Consider the following 24813-nt stretch of genomic DNA (forward strand, 5'->3'; position numbering starts at 1 on the left):
ATGCTAAGTATGCACCACACATTTGTGCTGGAATGGAGAAAACATGTAAAGCATGTACAAAACACACAACCACACAAGGCCCACAACACACACACACACACACACACACACACACACACACACACACACACACACACACACACACACACACACACACACACACACACATTTAGAATAACAGAACAACAAAATCCTCCTCCTCCTGTTGGAGCGCTAACATGATGACAGAAACCGCACATGTCAGCCTGTTTATGAGATCTTTGCTTATTATAGCAGTGAGACATGACATAAAGGCTTCACAGATGTTTCCTGATTCAAACATCACCACATATTGTCACAATTATTTGGATTTCAGGTTGCTTTCAATTCAAATAACGATAAAGGAGAGGCAGAGTTTGTGCAATAAAGACAATTCAACCTTTGTAAATTTTCACATTTTTGTACGGGAACAAAACAAAGTAATTGAGCTTAACATTTCTGCAGGTGATTATGTCGGCTAAGTTCCTTACATAAATTCGGAGAGACAATTCTTGCATGTTTACTTAGAATGAACTGTGGTGTAGAATTAAAAACAAACTTAACTGAAAAATATCCCATTAATAAAAGTAAATTATAATGTCTCTCTTGCCATTTAACCACAGTGTAGTTTTGAGTATGTGAAAATGTATATGAAGTTATGAAGTGGTCTTGTAACAGCAATAGATTGTGTTTTTGTCTTTTTTAATTAAAAAAAAAAACTTTTGTGAAGGACAGTTATAGCAAACTGAAGTTGTAGTAGTAATGCATTGCAGAAGTGCTGATATTATTAAATAAGTAAAGATAATATTTTTAGTGTTACTTTTCTTTATGCCAGAATATCATTTTAACAGTAAATAAATAAGTAAATATCAATTAAAATACAAGATTTCTATATAAAATTACATCTAAAGACTCTGTGTACACTGACGTAATCATAATTTAACAATAGTTTGTTGTAATTATCAACCAAGTTATTGATTTTACAAAAATATTCTGCCTGTTTTATGTGTGTGATATATTATTTTATTACAGTAAATGTGGATTAAACATAAAAGATTTTTAACATAAAATCCCCAAATAAAATCCAAATAATAACAGTACTCTTCTGTGATTTTAAACTTGATATATTGCATTAATTTATACATTAACCGTAGAACGCTAACGCTGGGTGATTTTCAACCGAGCAAATTTATTTACATGATTTTCAATATGTTGCATTTGGCTAAGTGTCACTGGTCCCTGGATAGCTTCAGCATTGTCTTTGAAGTCGTTGAAGGCGTGGGTGTTTCCCTACCCCAAAGCCTGCTTTTTCCTACAGGCATGTGTTCGGGTGATTGTTACCCGGCAATAGTGATAGAGGGTAAAGCAGGTTTTGGTGGATTTCACCCGATGAGTGTATAAAATCAGACAGTCTTACTGCATTTCAAGGGTGACAACATTCAGGCTCACCATATTTACTGTCCCTTGTCAACTACAGCTGTCATCCTGTCGCAGGATGAGAAGTGCTTCACATTATTTTTTAAGGTCCAAATCTTCAGTCTCCTTCCCGATGGCAGTAAACTGAAAAAACTGTCACCTGTAATGCAGAAGGCTTTTCGGGTGAGGCAGGTGCAATAGATGTCCCAGAGGGAGGGAAAAGAAGCACCCATGATCCTCTCTGCTGCTTTCACAACTTGATGTAGCTTTTTCTGGCAGGACCCAGTGCAGGAGCCATACCACACAGTGACGCAACTGGTGAGGATACTCTCAACAGTGCCTCTGTAGAAGGTGCTGGGGGTTGAGGCTCTTGCTCTACTGAGTTTGGAGAGGAAGTAGAGTCGTTGTTGGGCTTTACTGACCAGTGATGCTGTGTTTTTTGTCCAGGAGAAACTTTCTGAGATGTGCACACCCAGAAACTTGTTTCTGATTTCGCTCTCCACAGCTGCACTATTAATGGTGAGTGGAGCATGCAGGGTGTGAGCTCTCCTGAAGTCTACAATGATCTCTTTATTCGTCTCCACATTCAGGGAAAGGTTGTTGTCGCTGCACCGCTCGGCCAGATGGCTCACTTCACTCCTGTAGTCGGTCTCGTCATTGTTGCTGATGCGACCTACCACAGTTGTGTCATCTGCAAATTTGATGAAGAGGTTGTAGCTGTGTAATGGTGTGTAGTCGTGGGTCAGCAGAGTGAAGATACAGAAAAATACAGAAATCTCCCGTATTATAATTTTGGAAAAATACCTATTTTATGTGATGGCAAAATAAACTGACAATCAACAATTATTTTAGGTATTTTTCTGGCACCACAGATATTTTTTTTTGTACAGTTTAGTGAATCAGGAAATGCAGGGGATTTGTGATTAGGAAGTGAGGACACTTCTATGAAGAAGATGAAGAGTATAAAGGTGGTTGGTACACGAGGTGGGTGAACGAAAAGTATGTGAGGGGCCAGGGGGGATTTGTGACAGAAGGACACCAGTAAGAGTGTAAGAGAAGATTTACAAGGTGTTAGTGAGACCTGCTATATATTTTGGAGATGGTGGCACTGGTTGTACATGTGCAGAGTAGGGAAAGTGAATATACTGGACAAAGGATATTAAATATTATTGATATTAGGATATTAAGGATATTACTAGGATATCATGGAGCTGCCAGGCAGGGGAAAAAGAGGGAAACCACAGAGAAGATTAATGGATTTAGGAAGGAGGGCATGCAATGGGTTGGTGCGACAAAGGAGGATGGTAGGTATAGGGTGAGATGGATAGAGTCAGATAGGATCAAATAAAAATGAACATTATTAATTTAGATGCAGATCCTTTTCTTAATACATAACATGACACGTAACAGTCAACTTCCCTAACCTTTTGTTAAAAAAGGATTTAGTGTCTGCTTGAAAAGACTGTCCCTCCTCCCTTTAAGCCCTCATTAAACTTTGTGGAGCCAAGAAAATATACACCTATTTCTCCAGAACAGCCCTTCCCTTGGCATGTTCTCTTCTGAGACTGCAGATTGCAGACAAAAACATGTGAGCTAAGCTGTCCATTGCACCAATGTTCTGAGTTACAGGAGGTTTGTTTACTTCTGTGAAATATGCGTGATTCAAACAGTCACACTGAAGATTGGGAATTGATTTTTAAAGTATGCCAGGCCTCATTTTAATGAAAACAAAGCATTTCTGGAAAGAATTGTTACAGTGCTCTGCTCTGTTATTTCCATGCGGTGCATACTTGATTCTCATTCATGAAGGGGAAAAATATAGTTAATCATGTAATTTTTTCTTACGTGCTAAACTTGCACTTCTCAGTATCAGGTTTGTCTGCAAAGACTTTTAGCTATGAAGGGTGACTTCCAGCTTAGCCTCTTTGGCAAGTATTTATCATACTTGATCTTTCCAGTTTAAAGTCATCAAGAAAGCCTGGAGAACTATTGCTCAAGAGCACTTTCAAGATTACAAGAAAGTCATGAAGAAACAAGGGCAGGTGCAAGACTTTCACACAGTACAATATGAGCTGATACTATCAGTAAGTGAACGAAGTAATGGTGATAGGAAATGATGCAACAACAACAGCTTTGGTTGGCTTAAATAATACATTTAATATACAGAATGCACAAATGCATGCATCTGTACATCTGCACGGAGATTCTTCTTCACCAGCAGTGACATGTGCTGATATTTACAGACAGAATACAGTGTGAAACACAAGGCTATTAAACTGCCAGCTCCTGCTTTTAAAAGTTATTTTTTGGACATTGGCTGCTGTTTTAATCATTTTAAGTCCAGTTCTTGAACCTTAACATTTGCAGAGGAATGTTTTTTTCATGGGCTTTTTTGAGCCATTTAACACTGAGCTATGAATTATTCAGCTATTAAAAAGCACCTAAAAATGCATACTTTATTAATCCCGTAGGAAATTAGTCCTCTGGATTTAACCCATTCACTCTGTGAAGCAGTGGGCAGCCACCAATCCAGCACCGGGGGAGCAGTGTGTAGCGACGGTACATTGCTCAGTGGTACCTCAGGGTAGCCATTCTGTGGATTTGAACCCCCGACTTAGTAGGTAGTTCATGGGGTGAACACCCTACCTACTGAGCTATCCCTGCCCCTAACGCAAAGGATGAACCAGTTTTGTGCCTACGCATAACAGACAACTGTGAAGATTTGAAATGATACCCTTCTGTATTTTTTGCTAACAGCAACAACAAATAATTTGTTCTGACTTATTTATTTGAACTGACAAAAAATGCCAGACATTACACAGTTTTACAGGCATAAAATTTAATTTTTTTCTTCACCAAAAATGTGATTCTCACAGAGCTATTAGGAAAATGCTTGGTATATCTCTGCATGGTGTGCAGTGCATCCTTAAAACGTAAAAAGTGGAGGACTGAAGAAAAAGTGGCAGGCCTAAAAACTAGAAACAGCCAATGAACTCAGTCTGAAAGTCATGACCTTTGGCCACATGGCCACAGGTCTCATGGACTAATAAATTAAATCTGACATTTTTGTTTCAAATTGTCATCAGAATATAAGGCAGAGGTCAACAGACTGGAACAACAGTGAGTGTCTGCAGCCATCTGTAAAACACAGTGGAGGCTCTTTCATGGTTAGAGGCTTCATTTGAGCCGGTGGTGTTGGGGATCTTGTCAAAGGTGATGGAATTATGAGTGCACAAAAGCACCATTAGAATTTATCAGAGTTCAGACTGTGTTGAAGGCTAAAGGTGGTCATACAAAATATTGACTTTCGAGCTCTGCACTGCTGAGAAAAAGCTAAGAAGCTGTCAGATTGTTTGAGCCACAATAAAAAAGGTAAATGAGAAAACATGATATGAATTTATCTCAAAGAATTTTATGGTCATATTTGGTAGGCATGTTATGGCATAATTATAGCTGTCAGTGCAAGCAGTTTAATACCTATTAAACAAACCAATTGGAATGTCTGTGTAACTCACCCGGTGACATGTATGCACATGAAGAATTAACCAAACAGACAAACACACCCTGACACTCATCACAAGACATTTCTTCTGTCTGCTTCATCCCATGAACCTATTCTCCTAAACAAACCCTTTTTTTTAATGAAAAGTAATATTTTTGTCAAGATCCAAACACTGTCAGTTTACTGCCGCTCTATTTACCTTACTTTGTTGATTTGTGCTTACAGCTGGAGATCTCAGACAAACTTTATCAGATTCATATTTCTCAAGAGGTCACACTGAACCTGAAATCTCTTAGATTGGTGCTGTGGGGGGGAGATTTTCATTTAACTGCAGTCTCCCACTAAAACTAAGAATTACAGCTGGACAGAAAACAGAAAAGCTCTATTATGAGACACAGAGTGAGCCAAGGTAAACCATCTCCTGTTCTCTTCTTTGCTTTTTCCTCAGTCATGTTTCTTTCCTCACCTCCTCTCCTGCCAGCTGTAGCCAGTTTCTTACTGGGAGAGGGGGCTGTTGTTTTTGTTTTGTTGACTCTAGAGACGGTGTTCAGGGACGGAGGAATTGAAGACAAAAAGAAAGAAGAGTTAAATAAAGGGCAGGACAGCAGAGGAGAGATTAGTAATTGAGGGATGTGGGGGAAAGAAAAGCAAAACCGAGATGCGTGAGAAGAGAGCAGTGAGCAGGCAACAGTGAGTCATCAATTGTCCCAGGGCAATTAAATGCTGTTATCTCTAGCTCCCCATAGACTAGACTCCACTTACTGAATGCATTTTGATAATTTTATATGGAGAACTGTGACCTTATGTCAATGGCTTGTTTCCTTATTTCTACTAATTCAATCATCCGGTTTAAAAATAGAAATATTATTTTAGGAAGACCGTGCTACAGTCAAGAGCTAGCTGGCTTAGTTTTGCACTTAAGTGTTAAATGGTAGCATGCAGAGATCTAAGAAGGAACCAGTCTTCACACTTTATAGTCCTTTATGATTCTCTTTAAGTCGAGAATCACTTTAGCCCCATTTGAATCATTTTAATGTCCCCTTCAAAGCTTTGTCCATATATGAAGTGAGTCGCTCTCATCGCTTTGTAGTTAAAGGTTAAATTGCTATTGGACGTTCAAGCTCTGGTCATGAAGGTAAACCTCTGATGTATTTAACAACTTGTCAATCAGTGGTATCATTCACTCCTATGGGCAGTCACTTCAGCAATCAAAGTTGGTCCCACTTTGCATCGCTAACAATTGTCCTGCCTCTCGTTGTCACAAATCACTGAGTTTCATTGATATTGTGCAGTCTGTAGTCACTACATCACTTTAAGCATTCTTCTGTGACCCTTTAGATGTGTCAAGGGTGAGAATTACATTTTCCCAATGAGAAAATTGGCTTGCATAAGAAACTGAGACTGTTGTGGATGCCCACACCAATAAACTGAACCTGGCCCCCAGCAACAGTCCCAGTTAGATGAAATAAAATAGCAAACATGACGATGTAATAACATTTAAATTTGATGTTTTCTTGATTTTTTTTAATAGCTTATAATGGTTTTTAATAGTTTGGTTAAGTTTGTTTGGTCCTCCCTAATTGTTTTTTCAGTATTTTCTTTGGGAGAGCAGACAGATAATGCTGACTTTTTATAACTTTGCATTATTGATCAGAGAGGAGTCCTTAAAGGACTTAAAACATTTATTTTGACTAAAATAAATATTATGTTATTATCTTTTATACATCGTTTGGTTTCTTCTGCTCTCAGACTTGCCAAGATATGTTTAGTTATCAATTACCATTGGCTAAGTAGACTGACTTTTTGCTCTCAACAGATTTACTACTGATTTAACATCACACTTGGGAGAAAGAAGATTTACGTAATTGTGTTTTCCTTTAAGTGAGAGCATCCTATTACATTTTGCCAATAACACAGCATTATAATTATGACTTTCTTACTATAATATTTCTTCAGAACACATCCCTTCAGATGGTGCAATGATAGACAAAGTTAATACAGAAAGAGACATTTGTCATTTTGTTTTGTATTCAAGACTTTGCATCCAAGTTTAAAAATGATTCAGCTTTGTATGTTTTCTTGCTTTACCAGTCCAGAAAACCCCCTTTTGATTACCAAAAGTGTGTGTTACACATTGTGAAAATCTTTAATGAGCATCTTGGCAGGGGTGCACAGAGACCAGACAAGTCAAACTTGGATGGGAAAGAGTTTCTTCTGTTCCTTACAAGAGGCAGGAGAAAACCCCGCCTGGGCCCAAAGGAACAGCTGGGGGAAATACTGAATCACCAACCACATTCTCTCGTGCAGTAGTCCTGACCCTTTGGGTGGGACGGATTTAACAGTAGTGTCTAGACAGAGTTTTGCACTGAGGTTGAACAAGACAGCTGTCCATTAAGCCTGAGAGCATAAAAAGGAGGAAGAACCCCTGGGTGACTTGGCTAATCAAACATATCAGTGCAAATATCCTGAAACATTTCAGTCGAAGAACAATGCAGAGTTTTATTGAGAATTTCCACGAATATGATCACAGATGCTGTGGAAGTAACAAAGTGAAGCCTTTAAAAATACAAATCAATTTCTCTGGAAGTCATCTTTGCTGAACTGTGGGTTATATATACTACTATGAAGCGGACACACACACACACACGCACGCACGCACGCACGCACGCACACACACACACACACAGTTACCTTGTAACAGTATATCAGAATCAGAATCAGAATCAGAATACTTTATTGATCCCTAGGGGAAATTATTTTTTTGTTACAGTGCTCCATTACAAACAAACATTAACAAAGACAGACAATACACTAACTAAGAATAGCAAAATATATACAGGCATATATATATACATAAAGTCACTTATTAATAAATAGCTGAAAAACAAACATGTTGCAGTACTGCTGTTGCAGTAAACAGTGTGTTAAGTGGATGAGTTGTACAGGGAGATGGCCACAGGCAGGAATGATTTCCTGTGTCGTTCAGTGGTGCTTTTCGGTACTCTCAGTCTCTCACTGAACGTGCTCCTGTGACTGACCAGCATGTCATGGAGTGGGTGGGAGGTGTTACCCAACATTGTCTTTATCTTGAACAACATCCGCCTCTCCGACACCACCTTGAGGGAGTCCAGCTCCATCCCCACAACATTACTGGCCTTACAGATCAGTTTATCGAGTCTGTTGGCATCTGTGACCCTCAGCCTGCTCCCCCAGCATGCAACAGCATAGAGGATCGCACTGGCCACAACAGACTCGTAGAAAATCCTGAGCATTTTCTGGCAGATGTTGAAGGACCTCAGTCGCCTCAAAAAATAGAGACGACTCTGGCCCTTCCTGTGAAGTGCTGTGGTGTTTTTAGCCCAGTCCAGTTTATTGTCAATGTGTACTCCAAGGTATTTATAGTCCTCCACAATGTCAACACTGACCCCCTGGATTGAAACAGGGGTCAAGTGTTTCCTGGTCTTCCTGAAGTCCACTATCAATTCCTTGGTCTTTCCCACGTTGAGCTGCAGATGATTCTGCTCACACCACGTGACAAAGGAGTCGATCACAGCCCGGTACTCTGTCTCATCATCCCTGCTGATGCATCCAACCACTGCAGAGTCATCAGAAAACTTCTGAAGATGGCAGGTCTCTGTGCAGTGGCTGAAGTCTGTGGTGTAGAGGGTGAAGAGGAAGGGAGAGAGGACAGTCCCCTGTGGTGCCCCTATGTTGCTGATTACCTTGTCAGACACACACTGTGGGAGACGTACATATTGCGGTCTTCCTGTCAGGTAATCAACAATCCAGGACACCAGAGAAGCATCCACCTGCATCGCTCTTAACTTATCACCCAGTAGGGTCGGCCTGATGGTGTTGAAAGCACTGGAAAAGTCAAAAAACATGACCCTCACAGTGCTCGCCGGCTGGTCCAGATGGGTGTAGACACGATTGAGCAGGTAGATGATGGCGTCCTCTGTTCCGAGACGAGGCTGATAGGCAAATTGAAGGGGATCCAGATGTGGTCTGACAATGGGTCGCAGCTGGTCCAGGATGAGCCTTTCCAGGGTCTTCATGATGTGGGAGGTCAGTGCCACGGGCCTGTGTGCGTAACACACTTGTATAATATGATAAACTGTGGAACCAAAACTATGCAACAGTTTTGGAACAAACTAGAGCTAATTTATAAATATATCACATCAGTATTAAATATAATTGAGAATTATAGGAGATCATTTAAGTACTTTTCTGTACCCATAATGATACTATATAGTATTTGATAAATATGTTACCTTATTGTTGAGTTAGGTAACCTGAACCTGGGTCGGTCTCTAGTTAGCCAGCTGCTAGCTTTGCATTTACAGTACAGACATGAAGGTGCTTTCAGTGTTCTCATCAAATCCTCATGAACTTAGATAAATATAAACATTCAGAATTCACAAAACTTTCTCTAATAAACATTGAAACTATTACAGAACATTTAAAGCTATGGTGAAGTCATTTTTATTGTGTTCCCACTCTTAATAGGAAGAACATACAGGTACTTCCTCTACCTGTGATAACTGCACTTTTGGTAAAACCATTCACCATTTTGAATTTTAAAATTCCCTTTATATGCTTTTAATGGCATTGTACAATGTGCCTGTTTTCATACTATTTTAAAATGCCCATGAATAAAAACAAAGATATTAACAAAATAAAAGTGAAATGACGAGTTAATGGAAGGATAATTGAGTTTACACACATCTGCTTGCTGTATTAGAGCAGCACTCTCTCTGTCCTTTCTGTGGGTAACATCACAGACAGAAGGCCATTCCTGTTGATGGAGGAGCTCCAGTGAAAACATTTATTCAGTCTTTTCATTAATTGTTGTTTCTTCCGACCGGCTGATGGATCTAAAGTCCACAAAAACACCCAAACTGCACATGAGAAAATTAAAAACATGTAGAAACTGCTTTGATTGTCATCAAGCCAGTGAATGGTTGATATCAGCTGGTGTCACTGTCATAGATATGCTTACTTCAATTTCCTAGCTGTCTCAGATTAATGGAGATTACATTATAATTTCAGATGAAATTCTTTGTAATTATATGTAATTTGATAGGTACTTTGATTCTATTGAATGTTTGCCTGATTCATTTTCAACAATCATGTGTTTTTATAGCTCTGGCTGAAGACCAGATGTAATAAGCACACGACTGATTTGAGGGGAGATGTTGCTTAACTTTGAAATTCATCATTAAACCAACAGTTGGCTGTGACAAATAAAGAGGACCCTGTGCGTATCAGAAGGAGAGAGGAGATATTTTGACTCAAAATATAATTTCCAGTATCAGCAGGGCAAAAATTATTCTTCAAAGATGTTCAACATTAAGGTGCTGCTTCTGCAGGGACATCTGTTGACTTAGACAGATTTTGGGGAAATCTGAACTTCTCCACTAAATGTTCAGCATTTTTTTGGCAAAGAGTGAACAAACGATTAGAAGTAAAGGCATACAGGAGTGGATTTACGGCACTGTTTACAAATGTTACAGAGGCGAAAGCGTTCCAGGTGTCCTCGCTAAACTTTAACAAGGATTTTTTATCGAGGGAAACAGCTGCAATCTCCACCACATTCATGGCACGATATGGCACCCACAGGACAAATACAGTCACTATGATGCTGGTAATCAGTCTGGTGGTCTGTGGATTGTTGAAAAAGGCTGCCCGATTCACCTTTCTGTAGAGACTGATGTATGAAAAAGCCATGACAGAAAATGACACAACTCCTACCAGGAGTCCTGTCAACAGCACAGCTACCCTCTGACCCTTGGAGGAGTAGTGAGGTTTGCAACATGTCCAATGCTGATCTTTGTCCAGCCATCGAACCACTAAAGCAGGGATGGACAGGGTCATCGAAGCCAGCCAGAGAGGAGCCAACAGCAACCTTGCTTTCACTAGATTTAAACTCCTCTGCAGGTGAACCACCTGAAGGTAACGCTGAACACTGAGCACAGTCACAGTCAGCAGACTGGCATAAATGCTGCAGTACCCAATGTACGTTATAAGCTTGCAGGCTACCAAGCTGAAGGCCCAGCCATAGAGAAAAGAGTAAATCCACAGTGGAAGGGTAACCAAGCAGAGCAGGTCTGACACAGCCAGATTCAGCATCAAACTCTGGCTCAGACTGGACATGTTCTCCCAGTTTGGCTTGAGAACGATGACAGCGATGTTTCCAGGGAATCCCAGCAGAAAGCAGATGGACAGCACCACTACAGGAACAAGACTCCTGGAGTCCAAAGTAGGATGAGGTGAATCTCCAGGAGAGGAAGAGATGTTACAAGTAAACGTGGTGGAGTTGACTTGTGCCATGCTGGAAACTTGGTGTGAGTGCCACGCACTAATAATGATAAATGATGAAGGTGTTCACCTTAGATGAATCAAAGGGGAACTAATAACAAGGAAACTGTGATGCTAATGCAAATGAGGATTAATCCCTTAATATCACATTGTCACAACAGATGGAACAACACCAAGGAAGTATAGATTTCACATGTATAAAGACTGAGAACTAATTTTCAGCGTTTACGTTATAGAACTGGACGTTTTACGCTTTCCTCGGAACTGGTCAGGCTATTTTGACTTCATAGAAACAAAGGTTGACAAACCATGAGAATAACACAATAACATAAGAATAAAATCTCTGCAGCAGCAACTAAATACAACTTGTGAGTGAAACAATTTGGCAACTGCTGTTCACACAAAATATATACAATACTTAATAGTTAAATCCTGCTATTTTCGCAGATGCTTCAAGCATGTACGTGTGTTATACACATGATTTGCCATGTGAGAATCAAATCAGTGAGAGGGGTGGGGCATCTGATAGGAATAACGAGTAATTGCCTGTAGCAGAGTCTTTGTTGACATAAACCGCAGGGGTTAAACTACAGGTGAGAGCTGCACTGGACTCATGTCTAGAAACACTTTGATAGGTCGTTTGAAATACATTTAAATACACACACACACACACACACACACACACACACACACACACACACACACACACACACACACACACACACACACCACATAAACCTACACTCAAAGTTCCTCGAGGCTGATTTATATGTAAGAGCAATAAATGTTTATGTTTAAATACAGTTCTAAAAGAACGAAATAACAACATAAACCGAAATCTGTGTCCACACGACTGCAACTTTGACCTCAAACGTGATGTCATCACTTGCTAAAAAAACAAAAACCTTCATGCTGCTGGGCTGGTTCATCCCTCTGCATGCCTGGTGCTGACTTTTTTTTTTATACATCGGAGTGGGATGTGGATGTCTATGAGGACCCTGCACGCTGCCTCTCTTTGCGCTCCCCCCTCTTTTTTTCTTTGAGCTCAGCAAATGATGGAAGCAGTCTGCGGGAAGTATTTCGGATAGAGAGAGTTTTTTTAATCCACAGTAAGGACAACGCTAAATGGGAGTGCTTATTTATTTTATCTGCAGGTAGGAATGTTTTATATTTTTCATTTTTTTGCATGCCGCTAACAACGAAAAGGTCACATTAGCTTATTTACATTAATAAGAATATCTGTAAAATGTATGTATTTTTAAATTTACGGGTTATGCAGATTTATTTTCATAGCTTTCACGTTGTTTGTTATTGACCTGCTTAACTTTGCAATAAATACATTAGTTTGAATCCAGAAAATATGTTTTCGGTTTTATAGGAAAGTTAATGATTATATTTCGTGATTAGATTAGAAATAATTTTCAAAGTTAACGGAAATAACTAACATGTCATTTTAATTTAAAGTGAAATCTTAAACATTTAGCTGCCCAGCTATTTCCAATTCATACATAAAGCTTGTGCGCCATCTGCTGGCCGTTTAACTCCTAGCCTCAGTGTAAAAATCTTGTGGTATTTCTCTCCAACTCTCAAATATTTTTTTTTTTTACTGTATTTTCAGCGGGATGGCCCTGAGACATTTGAAGTGTGTGCTGCTCTGTGCAGCTGCACTTTCAGCTTCTGGTGTTTTTGGCAACAGTGAGAGCAGCGAGGTGCACAGGTGGACCAGACAGAGCCTTCCTGAGCTGCTGGCCACACGCACAGCACTTTTAAGCACACCTTTGTTCACAGGGCAGGAAGAGGAAAAAGAAGAATTAGAAAGAAGAGCGGCAAAGATGCTCTGTGGAATAGAATGTCAAAGCACCCTACCACCTGTAGACCAAACTGAGCAAGAGAGAAATCTGGGATATGAGACGTTGTATGAAAATGGCACTCGCACACATACAGACATGAGTTTGCAGGGGATCAACAAGATGTCTACAAGACCACCGGCACATTCAACAGGTCTTCCCCGCAGGAAACGGCAGGTTTATGGAGCAGATGGTCGTTTTGTGATCTCAGACTCCCATTTCATCACCAACTACCCATTCTCTGCTGCAGTCCGCATCTCTACGGGCTGCACTGGAGTCCTGATATCTTCAAAACATGTGCTAACAGCAGCACACTGCATCCATGATGGCAGGGACTACCTGGAGGGTGCCAGGAAGGTTAGAGTAGGTTTGTTACAGCTGAAAACTACAAGAGGAAGGGGGGGGAGGAGAAGAGGAGGGAGGAGAAGACAAGGAAGGAAAGGAGGGGCTGAGAAAGGTGAGAAGGAAGGAGAGGAGCAGCTAATGGATGGAGGTGGGGAGATGAATAGTTTAGTTGGGGAGAGAGGAAGAAAGGGAGTTGAAGGTAGAAGACGTAGAGGGAGAAAAAGGGCTGAGGAGGGAACAGCTGATGGTGGAAACAAAAAGTCTGAGAGAAGAGGGAGACGAAAAGGCCTCAATCGTGTACGCCGCAGTACTGGGGCCACACAGGAACCAGTGTTTCGCTGGACTCGAGTTAAGCAAACCAAAATCCCTCAAGGATGGATCCACACCCAGAACTCTACTAATTCTCTTTCCCCCGACTATGACTACGCCCTTCTGGAGCTGAAACGACCAGTAAAGCAAAAGCACATGGAGCTCGGAGTAGCACCCTCGACTGCACCCCTCACAAGGATCCACTTCTCAGGCTATGATGCTGACAAAAACCTGCCTGACGGCATCGGAGATGAGAGGGTGGTTTATCGCTTCTGCTCAGTGGCAAAGGAGTCTGATGATCTGATGTATCAGCACTGCGACGCGCAGGCCGGTGCTACAGGGGCGGGTGTTTACATCCGACTCAGGCAGGAAGCGGGACACACAGGCAGCAAGGGGAAGTGGAAGAGGAGGGTGATTGGAGTGTTTTCAGGCCATCATTGGGTGAAGGTGGAGGGGGGTGAGCAGAGGGACTTTAATGTTGCAGTGAGGATCACACCTCCTAAATACGCCCAGATCTGCCACTGGATCCATGGAGATCCAAGTCTTTGTAAAGAGGTCTGAAGATACAGAGAGACAGAGCAGAGGGTATGTGAGAGGCAAAGAGGGACTTAAAGATCAGGGACACTGTGCATAAAACCTCTAGAGAACTGTCTCATCATTGGTGCTAAATAATTAATCCATGATAAATAATAATAATAATAATAATAATAATAATAATAATAGAGCTTTAGAAGCTTCGTATAGACAAACCCCACAACCCACCCCCCCAAAAATCATTTTAGTAGAAGTATTTTTAAAAATAATCACATCTTCAAAGTGCAATATGTCAGAATGGGGCTAAATATTTCATGTTCTTAAGATCATTCTAGGATGAAAGAAGAAAACTTGAGGATTTTTATTTTACAGATACATTCACAATACCGATTTACATATAAAAGAAGCAGAGTTTCCAGTAAAACATTTCCATAAAATAATTCTTCATCAAATAATGTGAAAACATAATACCTACATGATCCATAATGCAATCCCACTGCCACAGTCTGGTTGGAGGTTAGAATAATAGTGATGTCTTTAAACTTAACTGCAACTTTTAACTGCAAAGGCTGAAGTCATGAACCTTAAGCACGGACAAGGAGCAGATGATTTTTTTTCCCTTTTATTATTTAAGTCACTTTAATTTCAATTTTAACAACAGTTATTGTGTTTTCTATTTCTAAATTGTATATAATAGGATTGTGGGTTTAAAAGAGCTGTAGCTTTTAATAAATTGTAAAAATGTGAAAAAAAAATATGATCTGAAATCAGCTTCTCTCTTCAATGAGAGTTTGACAAACCAACCTTGAGTTGAAGACTGCTGCATTTGTCTCTGATTCTGGATCTGTATCCTGTTCAGCCATTTATTGGGTTATTTAGAGAAGTTGGTTTTAGTTGTTGTACTTGTTATGGAAATACTGGTCTACATAACATATGTATGGATTTTTTATTACTGTAATTTTGTTGATTTTTGACAGTGTTGATGCAACAAACACATTTTCTTGTGTAATTCTTGCTGTAAAGAAATAAAATAAAATTTCTGATACAAACCAAAGCAGACAAGTCTGAGCCACGAGGGTCACTGAGATCAATGTATTGATGTATCCTTCATATTTCATATTCATCCACATTTTATACTTCCTTTATTTTTCTTTCAACACTTTGTTATGCTACTCTGGATTAAGATACAGTGACTTTTTGGAAATAATGTACAGAACATCCAGCATATACTCGAGTGCTTTAGACTTCAGCAGCAGCATATGAACCAACGTACTAATTGCTGCTTCACCACAAATCACTCAAAATAAACTGAGGCCCCTTTCTAATTACAAACACAAAAACTTTCTTGTTTCTTTGATTTCCAGCTTGAACTCACTATACATGCAGACAGAAACAAGAAAAAGAGTGCCAGATTCACCGGTTGCACTGTATAATGCAGTACCACCCAACACCAGGAAAGGGCGACACAGTACACGCTCTATTAATCACTGCCTTTGTTACAGCTTCAGAGGATAGGTACAAACAGTGCTAACCACTGTAACAATATATAAGCCAATGAAGCCAATGAAAAATTAGTTAACGACTTGCAGCATGGAAATTACTTTATTCATACATCATTAAAATTATCTAAAGGTATAGTTAACAGTTCCAGATAAGTTTTTTAAACGATAGGTGTTGCCAGTCAGAGAATATCACGTCATACGTGCTGAAAAAACAGAGAAGAAATCAAAACCGGAAGCCAAGACTTCTTTGAGGGTTTTTTTTTTGCAAAGTTCTTTTTAAAAACAAACTCTTTTCAAACATTTGCAACATCTCCCTCTGTGTCTCAGCATGTCTCAGCTTTTGTGCAGGATTGTCATTAAAATGGCTGTAAAGAACGGTACGATTGTGCACTCGTGTCTTCAACCAACCGCAGCGCATTGTGCCAAGTTGCAAAGATCCAGACCACAGCAAGGATTGTGTCTCATGACACAGGATGTGATGTGAAAATTGTCACGCAACACAAGGGAGGTTGCAGCAGTGGGGAAAGCGACCATTGCGGTGGGTATACTGGGACCTTTAGGCTGCTTTCAGCATTGGTAGTGTGGTTGGTTAGGTTAGGCAGCAAAACTAATTGATTTGGTTTTGGAAAAATCAGGTTTAGCACACAGTCGATTTGACAGGAGATGTTGCTTAACCTCATAGTTTATTATTAAACCACCAATCACCAACAGATTTCTGTGATAAATAGAGTGGACTGCACCCTGTGTGCATCAGCAGGAGAGTGGAGATCTCTTCACTTAAGATACAATATTCATTATTCATAATCTTATTATGTTATCTTCTTATTATTATCTTATTATTATTATTATTATTATTATTAATAATAATAATAATAATAATAATAATAATAATAATAATAGTAATATAACAGTGTGGTTGAATTCTGCCATGCAGGAAAATCACTAAGATGCTGGTTCTGTAGTGATATCTCTTGATTCAGGCAGGTTTTGAGCTATTCTGAACTTCTGTATTAAATTTTCAGCAATTTTTTGGCACATTGTGGACAAACGATCAGAAGTAAAGGCATACAGGAGTGGATTCACAGCACTATTTACAAATGTTAGTGCTCCAACAGTAATCCAGCTGTCTTCACAAAATATTAGCAGGGCCTCATTTTTTAGGGAAATGGCTGCCACACCCAGCACATCAATAACAAAATATGGGACCCACAGGACAACAAAGGTCACAATGATGCTGGTAATCAGTTTTGTGGTCTGTGGATTGTTGAAAAAGGCTCCCCGATTCACCTTTCTGTAGAGACTGATGTATGAAAAAACAATGACAGAAAGGGACCCAAATCCTACAAGGGCCTCTGTCAACAGTATAGCCATCCTCTGTCCCTCGGAGGAGTACTGAGGTCTGCAATAAGTCCTTTGCTGATCTACTTCAACTAGCTGTTGAGCTAGTAAAGCAGGAGTGGACAGGGTCATTGCAGACATCCAGAGTGGAACCAGCAGCTTCCTTGCTCTTACCTGATTTAAACTCCTCTGCATGTGAACAATCTGAAGGTATCGCTGGACACTGAGCACAGTCACAGTCAGCAGACTGGCATAAACACTGCCATACACAAAGTATGTTATGAGTTTGCAGGGCACCAGGCTGAAGGCCCAGCTATAGAGGAAAGAGTAAATCCACAATGGAAGGGTAACTGAGCAGAGCATGTCTGACACAGCCAGACTCAGCATCAAACTCTGGCTCAGACTGGACATGTTCTCCCAGTTTGGCTTGAGAATGATGACAGCGATGTTTCCAGGGAATCCCAGCAGGAAGCAGATGGACATCACCAATGCAGGAACCAGATTGGTGGAGTACCAGACAGTCCCAGGTGAATATCCAGGAGGTGAGGAGATGTTATAGGTAGCCACGGTGGAGTTGACTTGTGCCATGCTGGAAACTTGCTGTCAGTGTTGTGCACTGAGCAAGTGATGATGATGATGAAGTCACTTTTGATGAAGTCAAAGAGGAACTAATAACAAAGATACTGTGATGCTGATCCAAACATTTGCATTGATGGTTTCAGGATTTTTGCATGACTCTTTTTAAAAAAATCTTTGCATTTATTTCTATTTATTCAGAGAGCACCAGTGTAAGAACATCTAGAAACACAAGTCAAACTTTCACACTTTGATGTCATCGAATTGTAGATTTTCTACTTTTTAAGGATTTTGAGCCATTTAACATCATAGAAGCCTAGACATGTGGTTGGACAGCTATGTTTTTTTGTTTTGTTTTTACAACAAGGAGAGCATTTATTGCCAGCTGTGGATGTGCTTATTTTATTTGCAGTTTTTGCATTTTTGTATGTAAGCATATTTGCATGTCTTTCACTAACTTTCACCTTACCTTTTTATGGAAATAGAGTGGAACATGAAACTGCATTAAATTTATTTCCACCTGCAAATACAAATATGTAATACAAATTTACTCCTCATGGATTTCACACTAATTCACAATTCAGCTCATAACTCTGGAGACATAAGTTTTATAATTTATAATACAGTCTGGCTGTATTAACCTACAACCAGAAATGAATGACAATTCAATATCTTGATGAAGATATCTTTTAATAAACCAGATTAGGAAATACCTGAAAGTTGATTCCTTTCATTTCAATGCCATATTTTCAGTGGGAGAAATGTTTGACTCCTCATCCAAGTGACTTCTTCTTCTGCATTTCATGGCTTCAGGTTTGTTTTGTTTATTCTTCCCAGTTTAGGTTTTTCTTAGTTTTTGTCCCTGCCCATCTCTGCCTCTGTTTGTATTCTCACTAATTGTAAATAAAGCTCACCCGCAGTAAAGTCAGTGCCTGAAATTGGGTTCTTCTCTTACCACTCCACACGTCTGTTGTTGCAACAGTGACAGTGCTATTAACAGCGTGTTTGGGGAAAGGCTGAGGTCACCGCACTGTAAGGTGTTGACAGATGTGCTCTTAGGACCTTCCTCAGTTCAGAAGAAATTGTTCTCTTTTCACATAAATGGCCTCCATGCCTCCTTGGTCAAACCAGCAATCCTCTCTGTCCAGGATGTCTGCATTCTCATCACTAAAGCTGACCAGTAGTCTCTAGATGCACATAGACTGCAGAGTCCTGACTCGACAAGGTGGCTCTTCTGTGTTGCAGCATCGACTTAGCTCACAGCTGTTTATTTTCCCACAGTGTATAATTCATAAAAAACAGTGTCTGTATCTGGAAGTTGGGATTTTAGGATTCTTGTTGCTGTAGATCCTATTGGTGTGAATCGATTCACTCCTGACATAAAGCTTGATGTCATCATTGTGGCTAACGGTTTGCTCCGATCTATAGTCATGAGTCATAGACTTTCTTGTGGTTCAATTCATGTCGTACACACATCGGTCAATCTTGTTTCATAGTCTTAGGTGATTACTCTATCTACCAGTAGCCTTTTTTTTTTTGGGGCCCTCTCATGTATAGAGTCACAGAAGCTTCCATATTGTGCTGAGGCAGGTTTTTTGGCTGATAGCTTAATGGGACTGGTCCCTTCTGGGGATCCTTGGGGACCAGGACTGTCCAGCCTTCAGTTAGCCATTCTGGGTGTGTCTCATCCATTAGCAGCTGGTTCATTTGTGCTGCCAGGAGCTCATGAAGTGCAGTTAACTTTTTTAGCCAATAGGTGTGAATCATGTCAGGACCTGGTGTTGTAGTATAATATTCTATCTTGGATGTTTGCCACCATGATAGTTTTTGGAGCCTGTTTAGGGAGGTATACACAGGTTTTATGCAACAAGACATTTGTCCATAAAGCCCATATAAAATATGCATTGTAAAACTGTAACAGTATATAAACTAGTAAAACAATGACTCATCTTCAACCACCTACACCATGGAAAAAAACACCATGAAACTTATTCATATATGCATCTACTACTGTGAATATGTTATTCAGAGCTACAGGAGACAATTGTCTTATACATTTAGATATATCATTACTTTGGGAAATATGCAACTTTAATTTTGACTTATAATGACGGTAATGAATCCGGGTAGGTGTCTTGTTAGCTAGGTGCTACCTGCCAGATTAACATGGATGGATATATATCTTTACATAGAAATGAAGGCTGACAACATAGAGAATGCAATATATCAGCACAATGACGTCTTCAGAAATGAATGTAAAAAACTATTGTGGCATGCTGAGTTATCTAGCAACCATTGTTTAAACTCATTAACCTATTCCCATCCCTTATTATTTTTGCGATGACGGCTCCTATAACACGAGCCAAAAAATGCAAAATATGCCAGAGCTGCTTTGATAAAAGCGTTTTGAACCAGTGTTTTGAACCAGTGTGCTTCAGTAGAGTGAAACAGTCTTCAGAGCGTCAGTGTCTCATTTCCATTGTTAAGAATTATTTCTGAGTAGAGTTCAGTTTAGTTCACGTCTTTTATGAACACATATTTCTTAAAATAGGGTATTTTTTATCATTGTGTATTTAGATATCTTCTTTTGCTTTTTTTTAGTGTGGTATATAAAACCCTTATTTTGGAATTTATACATATATGGTACTCTATGCCTGTAAGTCATTGGCTGTTTGGGGCCTGATAGACGGAAACAAGGAATGTAGCTTATTCAAAGTACCTCTCAGATTTGCCTGTTACATACTATATGATACAGTACCACTCCACAGCAGCAAAGGGCGCTGCAGCTCACACTCTGATCAAAATTTCCATTCATATCCAAACTGTGCTTTAAGTAAAGCGGTGGTTTCCAGCCTCTGTGGTTTAATGCTGTTTTCCTAAAACATTTTTAGAATGTGTGCTTACCACACCGCTGCATGACCCTGGACGCTTTAGTCAGAGATATAGCCAGGTGTACAGAGACAGAGCACAATGTGTCTTAAGTACCCATCTCTGTCAGAGAACAGGATACATATAATAGTTTCAAACATCAGTTAAAAAGATGGTTGATTGATAATCAGTTTTGTCAGCATTGAGGTGGTTTTATTCTCCCAGTGGCATGTTGTGTTATTGTTTTTAGTATAGGTTTTCTGTTATGTATTTTTTTCTCATTTCTCCTTCTTCCTACCTTTTATTTATTTTATTTTATTTATTTTGTTTTTATGTTGCTTTTAAGATCTAATATGAATATGAATGAAAATTTGCAAATTTATTAATTTACATTTGTTAAAAACAAAACAAAGCTAATGACAACGATATTTAGATTTTTTTATGGGTAGTATATCCTTTTAATACATTAAATATATCTAGAAGAGAAGTACAAATGACAGATCACACTATTCTGAAATTTTAAACCTGATTAATTGTGTTACAACTGACCGATGTCAAAGTAAAATGTGTATTAGACATGCCGGTCCACTGTGTCCACTTCATGCTTTGCATCTCCAAAATGTAAAATGAAATACGCATGCAGAAGTTCATTACCAGCAGGGGGAGATAACACACCATTTAAAGGCAATAAGCCTTTAAATGTCTTAATATTAATTTAACTAGAGACTTTTGAGGAATACAATTTGCATCATAGTATTTTTATATTTTTTTTATTTAACTTTTTTTTTTTTTAAAGGTTATAGGTTGATATAGACAGCTGTCCATAGAACATAAGAGTACATTTGATCTGACCAGTAATTAGTCCAAGAAAAGCCTTTTTTCTCAACCATACAAACAGAGGAAGACCCCCTTGATTTCATGGTTCACCTCACATATCAGTGCTGAAGTCACTTCTGGTTGCTCTTTAAGTTAGTGAAAAGAAAGCTAGAAGGTGACCACTGGACAGAAAATAAATTATAACATGAGGATGCAGACAGTAATAAAACAAATATAATCCATGTCAAAATTTCCAGTGAATATAATCAGTGAGACTGTGAGTAAACAAAGTGCAGCTTTTAAAAAATACAAATGAAGTATTTAGGAAGTCTCTATTCCAGAGGCCTGCAGTCTATATATAGTCCTATGAAACACATACATTTACTTTATAACAGTAACAGGTACACAGGTTCAGTCTGAAGAAATAACTTGGAGGAGTGACAAAACACTTCACCCACTGAAAACGTTACATCCAGATGAACAGAATCAACTTTGTGGGTTGTCCTTACATGGATGATTGAGCCTGTGTCAAGGGAGTAACAGGTTACATTACAGATTTAGATGTTAGTTACAACAAAATTAAGAAACTTGCATCAAATCAGCCATTGCAAAATAAAACTATAATATAAAGTAGCGATACATTAGATCCACCTTACCCAGCTACAACAGAGAAAATAACTTCAAGCTCGGGTCCTCTACCAGAGTCCTGGGAGCTTGAGGGTCCTGCACAGTATCTTAGCTGTTCCTAGGACTGCGCTCTTCTGGACAGAGATCTCCAATGTTGTTCCCGGGATCTGCTGGAGCCACTCGCTTAGCTTGGGAGTCACTGCAACTAGTGCTCCGATTACCACTGGGACCACCGTTACCTTCACCCTCCACATCTTCTCGAGCTCTTCTCTGAGCCCTTGGTATTTCTCGAGCTTCTCGTGTTCCTTCTTCCTGATGTTGCTGTCAGCTACACCGATCACTACAGCCGTCTTCTTCTGTTTGTCTACCACCACTATGTCCGGTTGGTTAGCCACCACCATTTTGTCCGTCTGTATCTGGAAGTCCCACAGGATCTTAGCTCGGTCATTCTCCACTACCCTTGGGGGCGTCTCCCATTTTGACCTCTGGACTTCCACGTTATACTCGGCACAGATGTTCCCGTACACTATGCCGGCCGCTTGGTTATGGTGTTCCATGTATGCCTTGCCTGCTAGCATATTGCACCCTGCTGTTATGTGCTGGATTGTCTCAGGAGCATCTTTACACAGCCTGCACCTGGGGTCTTGCCTCTATGGCCTCTACCCCAGCCTCTATGGATCTTGTGCTCAGAGCTTGTTCCTGTGCTGCCATGATTAGTGCCTCCGTGCTGTCTTTCAGTCCAGCCTTGTATATGTATATATGTATATGTATATATATATATATATATATATATATATATATATATATATATATATATATATATATATATATAATATATATATATATTCAATGTGGTCGAAGTAGTGATTCAGGGAAAACCAGATAGGCTAGCTTCCACTTTAAGTCACCTCCTAGGTGGGGCAATGTCCATCCCTGATGACACAGCAAAAACCATTGTCCATTTTGTGCAGACAAAAAAAACTGTTTCTGCTCAGGGGCGCCTGAGAACAGGTCAGAAAGACAAAGTCATGCCAGCTGGTAGCGTAACCTGGGTAAAATGTAGAGTACCACCACAGTTTGACCCTGGTGACCCCCTAGTGCTGTTCGAACCTGAGGAAAATTGCCCACAGTTACAACAGCTAGATGTGGGTGAGGGTCTCTTAGAAGTTCAGATGGGCAGAACTCCACATGTGAATTTGCCTTTAGGGAACCAGACAAAACATGACATTATTCTACCTCGAAAAGCTTTGATTGGCAGTATCCAGCCTATCAAAAAAATTGTTGAGACTGACTCACTCCCAAACAGAGACCTAGAGATTCAGAGTCCTACCACTGCACCACCTACTCCAAGTTGTTCCACTCTATTGTGGCATCCACCGGTTGACGTACATCACCTCACAGAGGAGCAGCAGGGAGTTGTAAGGAAAATGCTGTTTGAGGAGTCAGCTGCTTTTGCAAAGGATGCTAATGATATAGGCTGTATTACAAGTCTAGAGCTGTCACTAAATCTTAAAGATGACATCCCTGTGCAAAAAGCCTACAGCTCAGTTCCAAAGCCATTATTCAATGAAGTAAAGGAGTACATCCAGGACCTTTTAGCAAAGGGCTGGATAATCAAATCAAAATCTCCTTATGCTGCCCCTGTTGTATGTGTCCGCAAAAAGGATGGCACATTACGCCTGTGCATCAAATATCGGTTACTGAACCAGAAAACCATTCCTGATAGGCACCCACTGCCCCGTCTCCAAGATCTGATTGATACGCTGGGGGGGCCATTGCTGGTTCAGTATTCTTGACCAAGGAAAGGCATACCACCAGGGATTTATGGCAGAGGGCTCAAGGCATCTCACAGCCTTTGTAACTCTCTGGGGGTTGTATGAGTGGGTCAGAATACCCTTTGGCCTCTCCAATGCGCCTGCAGCCTTTCAGAGGAGTATGGAGGAGATGCTGGATGCATTTAGGGATGAATGTTGCATTCCCTACCTAGATGACATCCTCCGCTATGCCAAAAGCTTTGAGGAGCATGTTGAGGGCGTCCGTAAAGTTTTGAAAGCACTTCAGCATCACGGTGTGAAGCTAAGGCCTGAAAAGTGCAAACTCTTTCGCAGACAAGTAAGATATCTGGGTCGCCTTGTATCAGCAGAGGGTGTGCAAATTGACCCAAAGGATCTAGAGGCTGTGCAGTCACTCAGGGCCAAAACACCGCAGACTGTTGGTGATGTGAGGCGGCTCCTGGGCTTCCTCAGCTATTACCGTAGCTATATTCAGGACTTCTCAGCGTATCGCAAAGCCTGTGTATGAGCTTCTCCAAGCCAAGTCTGACATGTCACGAGCACCATCTCACCAGAGGAAACCCAAAGGCAGTCAGCTGTCTTCCAATACTCCTGTGGTGTGGACTGGTGAACACCAGGGGGCACTGGAGTGACTCATTGACATGCTCACCCACCCTCCAGTCCTGGCCTACCCAGACTTCCACTTACCTTTCTTGCTACACACAGATGCCTCAAAGCAAGGCCTTGGCGCTGTACTCTATCAGCAGCAGGATGGTAAGCTAAGGGTTATTGGGTATGGCTCCAGAACGCTGTCTCCAGCTGAGAAAAACTATTGCCTGCACAGTGGGAAATTAGAATTTCTGGCGCTTAAATGGGCGGTGTGTGAAAAGTTTAGAGATTAGGCTCAAAGGGAAGACCCAGCAGTGGGAGAAACCATTTCTTCTTGGACCAACTGTAACCCACATAATTTCCTTAAGGATTAATAAAGTATTCTGATTATGACTCTGATTGTTTCAGGATACATG

The 24813-nt window shown here is 40.2% G+C and overlaps 3 protein-coding genes across 3 annotated transcripts; 1 reads left to right on the forward strand and 2 right to left on the reverse strand.

Annotated features, from left to right (window-relative positions):
• Nucleotides 1–10285: 10285 nt before the first annotated feature.
• On the reverse strand, nucleotides 10286–11266 carry LOC134643544 (leukotriene B4 receptor 1-like). Its single transcript, XM_063495970.1, has one exon. The coding sequence runs from the start codon at nucleotides 11264–11266 to the stop codon at nucleotides 10286–10288; it is 981 nt and encodes a 326-aa protein (XP_063352040.1).
• Nucleotides 11267–12243: 977 nt separating this feature from the next.
• Nucleotides 12244–15597, forward strand: LOC134643084 (serine protease 23-like). Its single transcript, XM_063495299.1, has 2 exons — nucleotides 12244–12408; nucleotides 12873–15597. Exons 1-2 carry the CDS (start codon nucleotides 12380–12382, stop codon nucleotides 14314–14316), a joined length of 1473 nt encoding a protein of 490 aa, XP_063351369.1. The 5' UTR covers nucleotides 12244–12379; the 3' UTR covers nucleotides 14317–15597.
• Nucleotides 15598–16733: 1136 nt separating this feature from the next.
• Nucleotides 16734–17717, reverse strand: LOC134643545 (leukotriene B4 receptor 1-like). The gene has a single exon (XM_063495971.1). It carries the CDS (start codon nucleotides 17715–17717, stop codon nucleotides 16734–16736), a length of 984 nt encoding a protein of 327 aa, XP_063352041.1.
• Nucleotides 17718–24813: the final 7096 nt, after the last annotated feature.

Source organism: Pelmatolapia mariae, linkage group LG15, assembly GCF_036321145.2.
Source record: "Pelmatolapia mariae isolate MD_Pm_ZW linkage group LG15, Pm_UMD_F_2, whole genome shotgun sequence".
Lineage (NCBI taxonomy): Eukaryota > Metazoa > Chordata > Actinopteri > Cichliformes > Cichlidae > Pelmatolapia > Pelmatolapia mariae.

Excerpts from the sequence above, each read along its gene's own strand:
- LOC134643084 (XM_063495299.1), top strand. The coding sequence starts at position 12,380 with ATGGGAGTGCTTATTTATTTTATCTGCAG. Across the intron at positions 12,409-12,872 it reads CTTATTTATTTTATCTGCAG|CGGGATGGCCCTGAGACATT; the intron begins GTAGGAATGTTT and ends CTGTATTTTCAG.
- LOC134643545 (XM_063495971.1), bottom strand. The coding sequence starts at position 17,717 with ATGGCACAAGTCAACTCCACCGTGGCTACCTATAACATCTCCTCACCT.
- LOC134643544 (XM_063495970.1), bottom strand. The coding sequence starts at position 11,266 with ATGGCACAAGTCAACTCCACCACGTTTACTTGTAACATCTCTTCCTCT.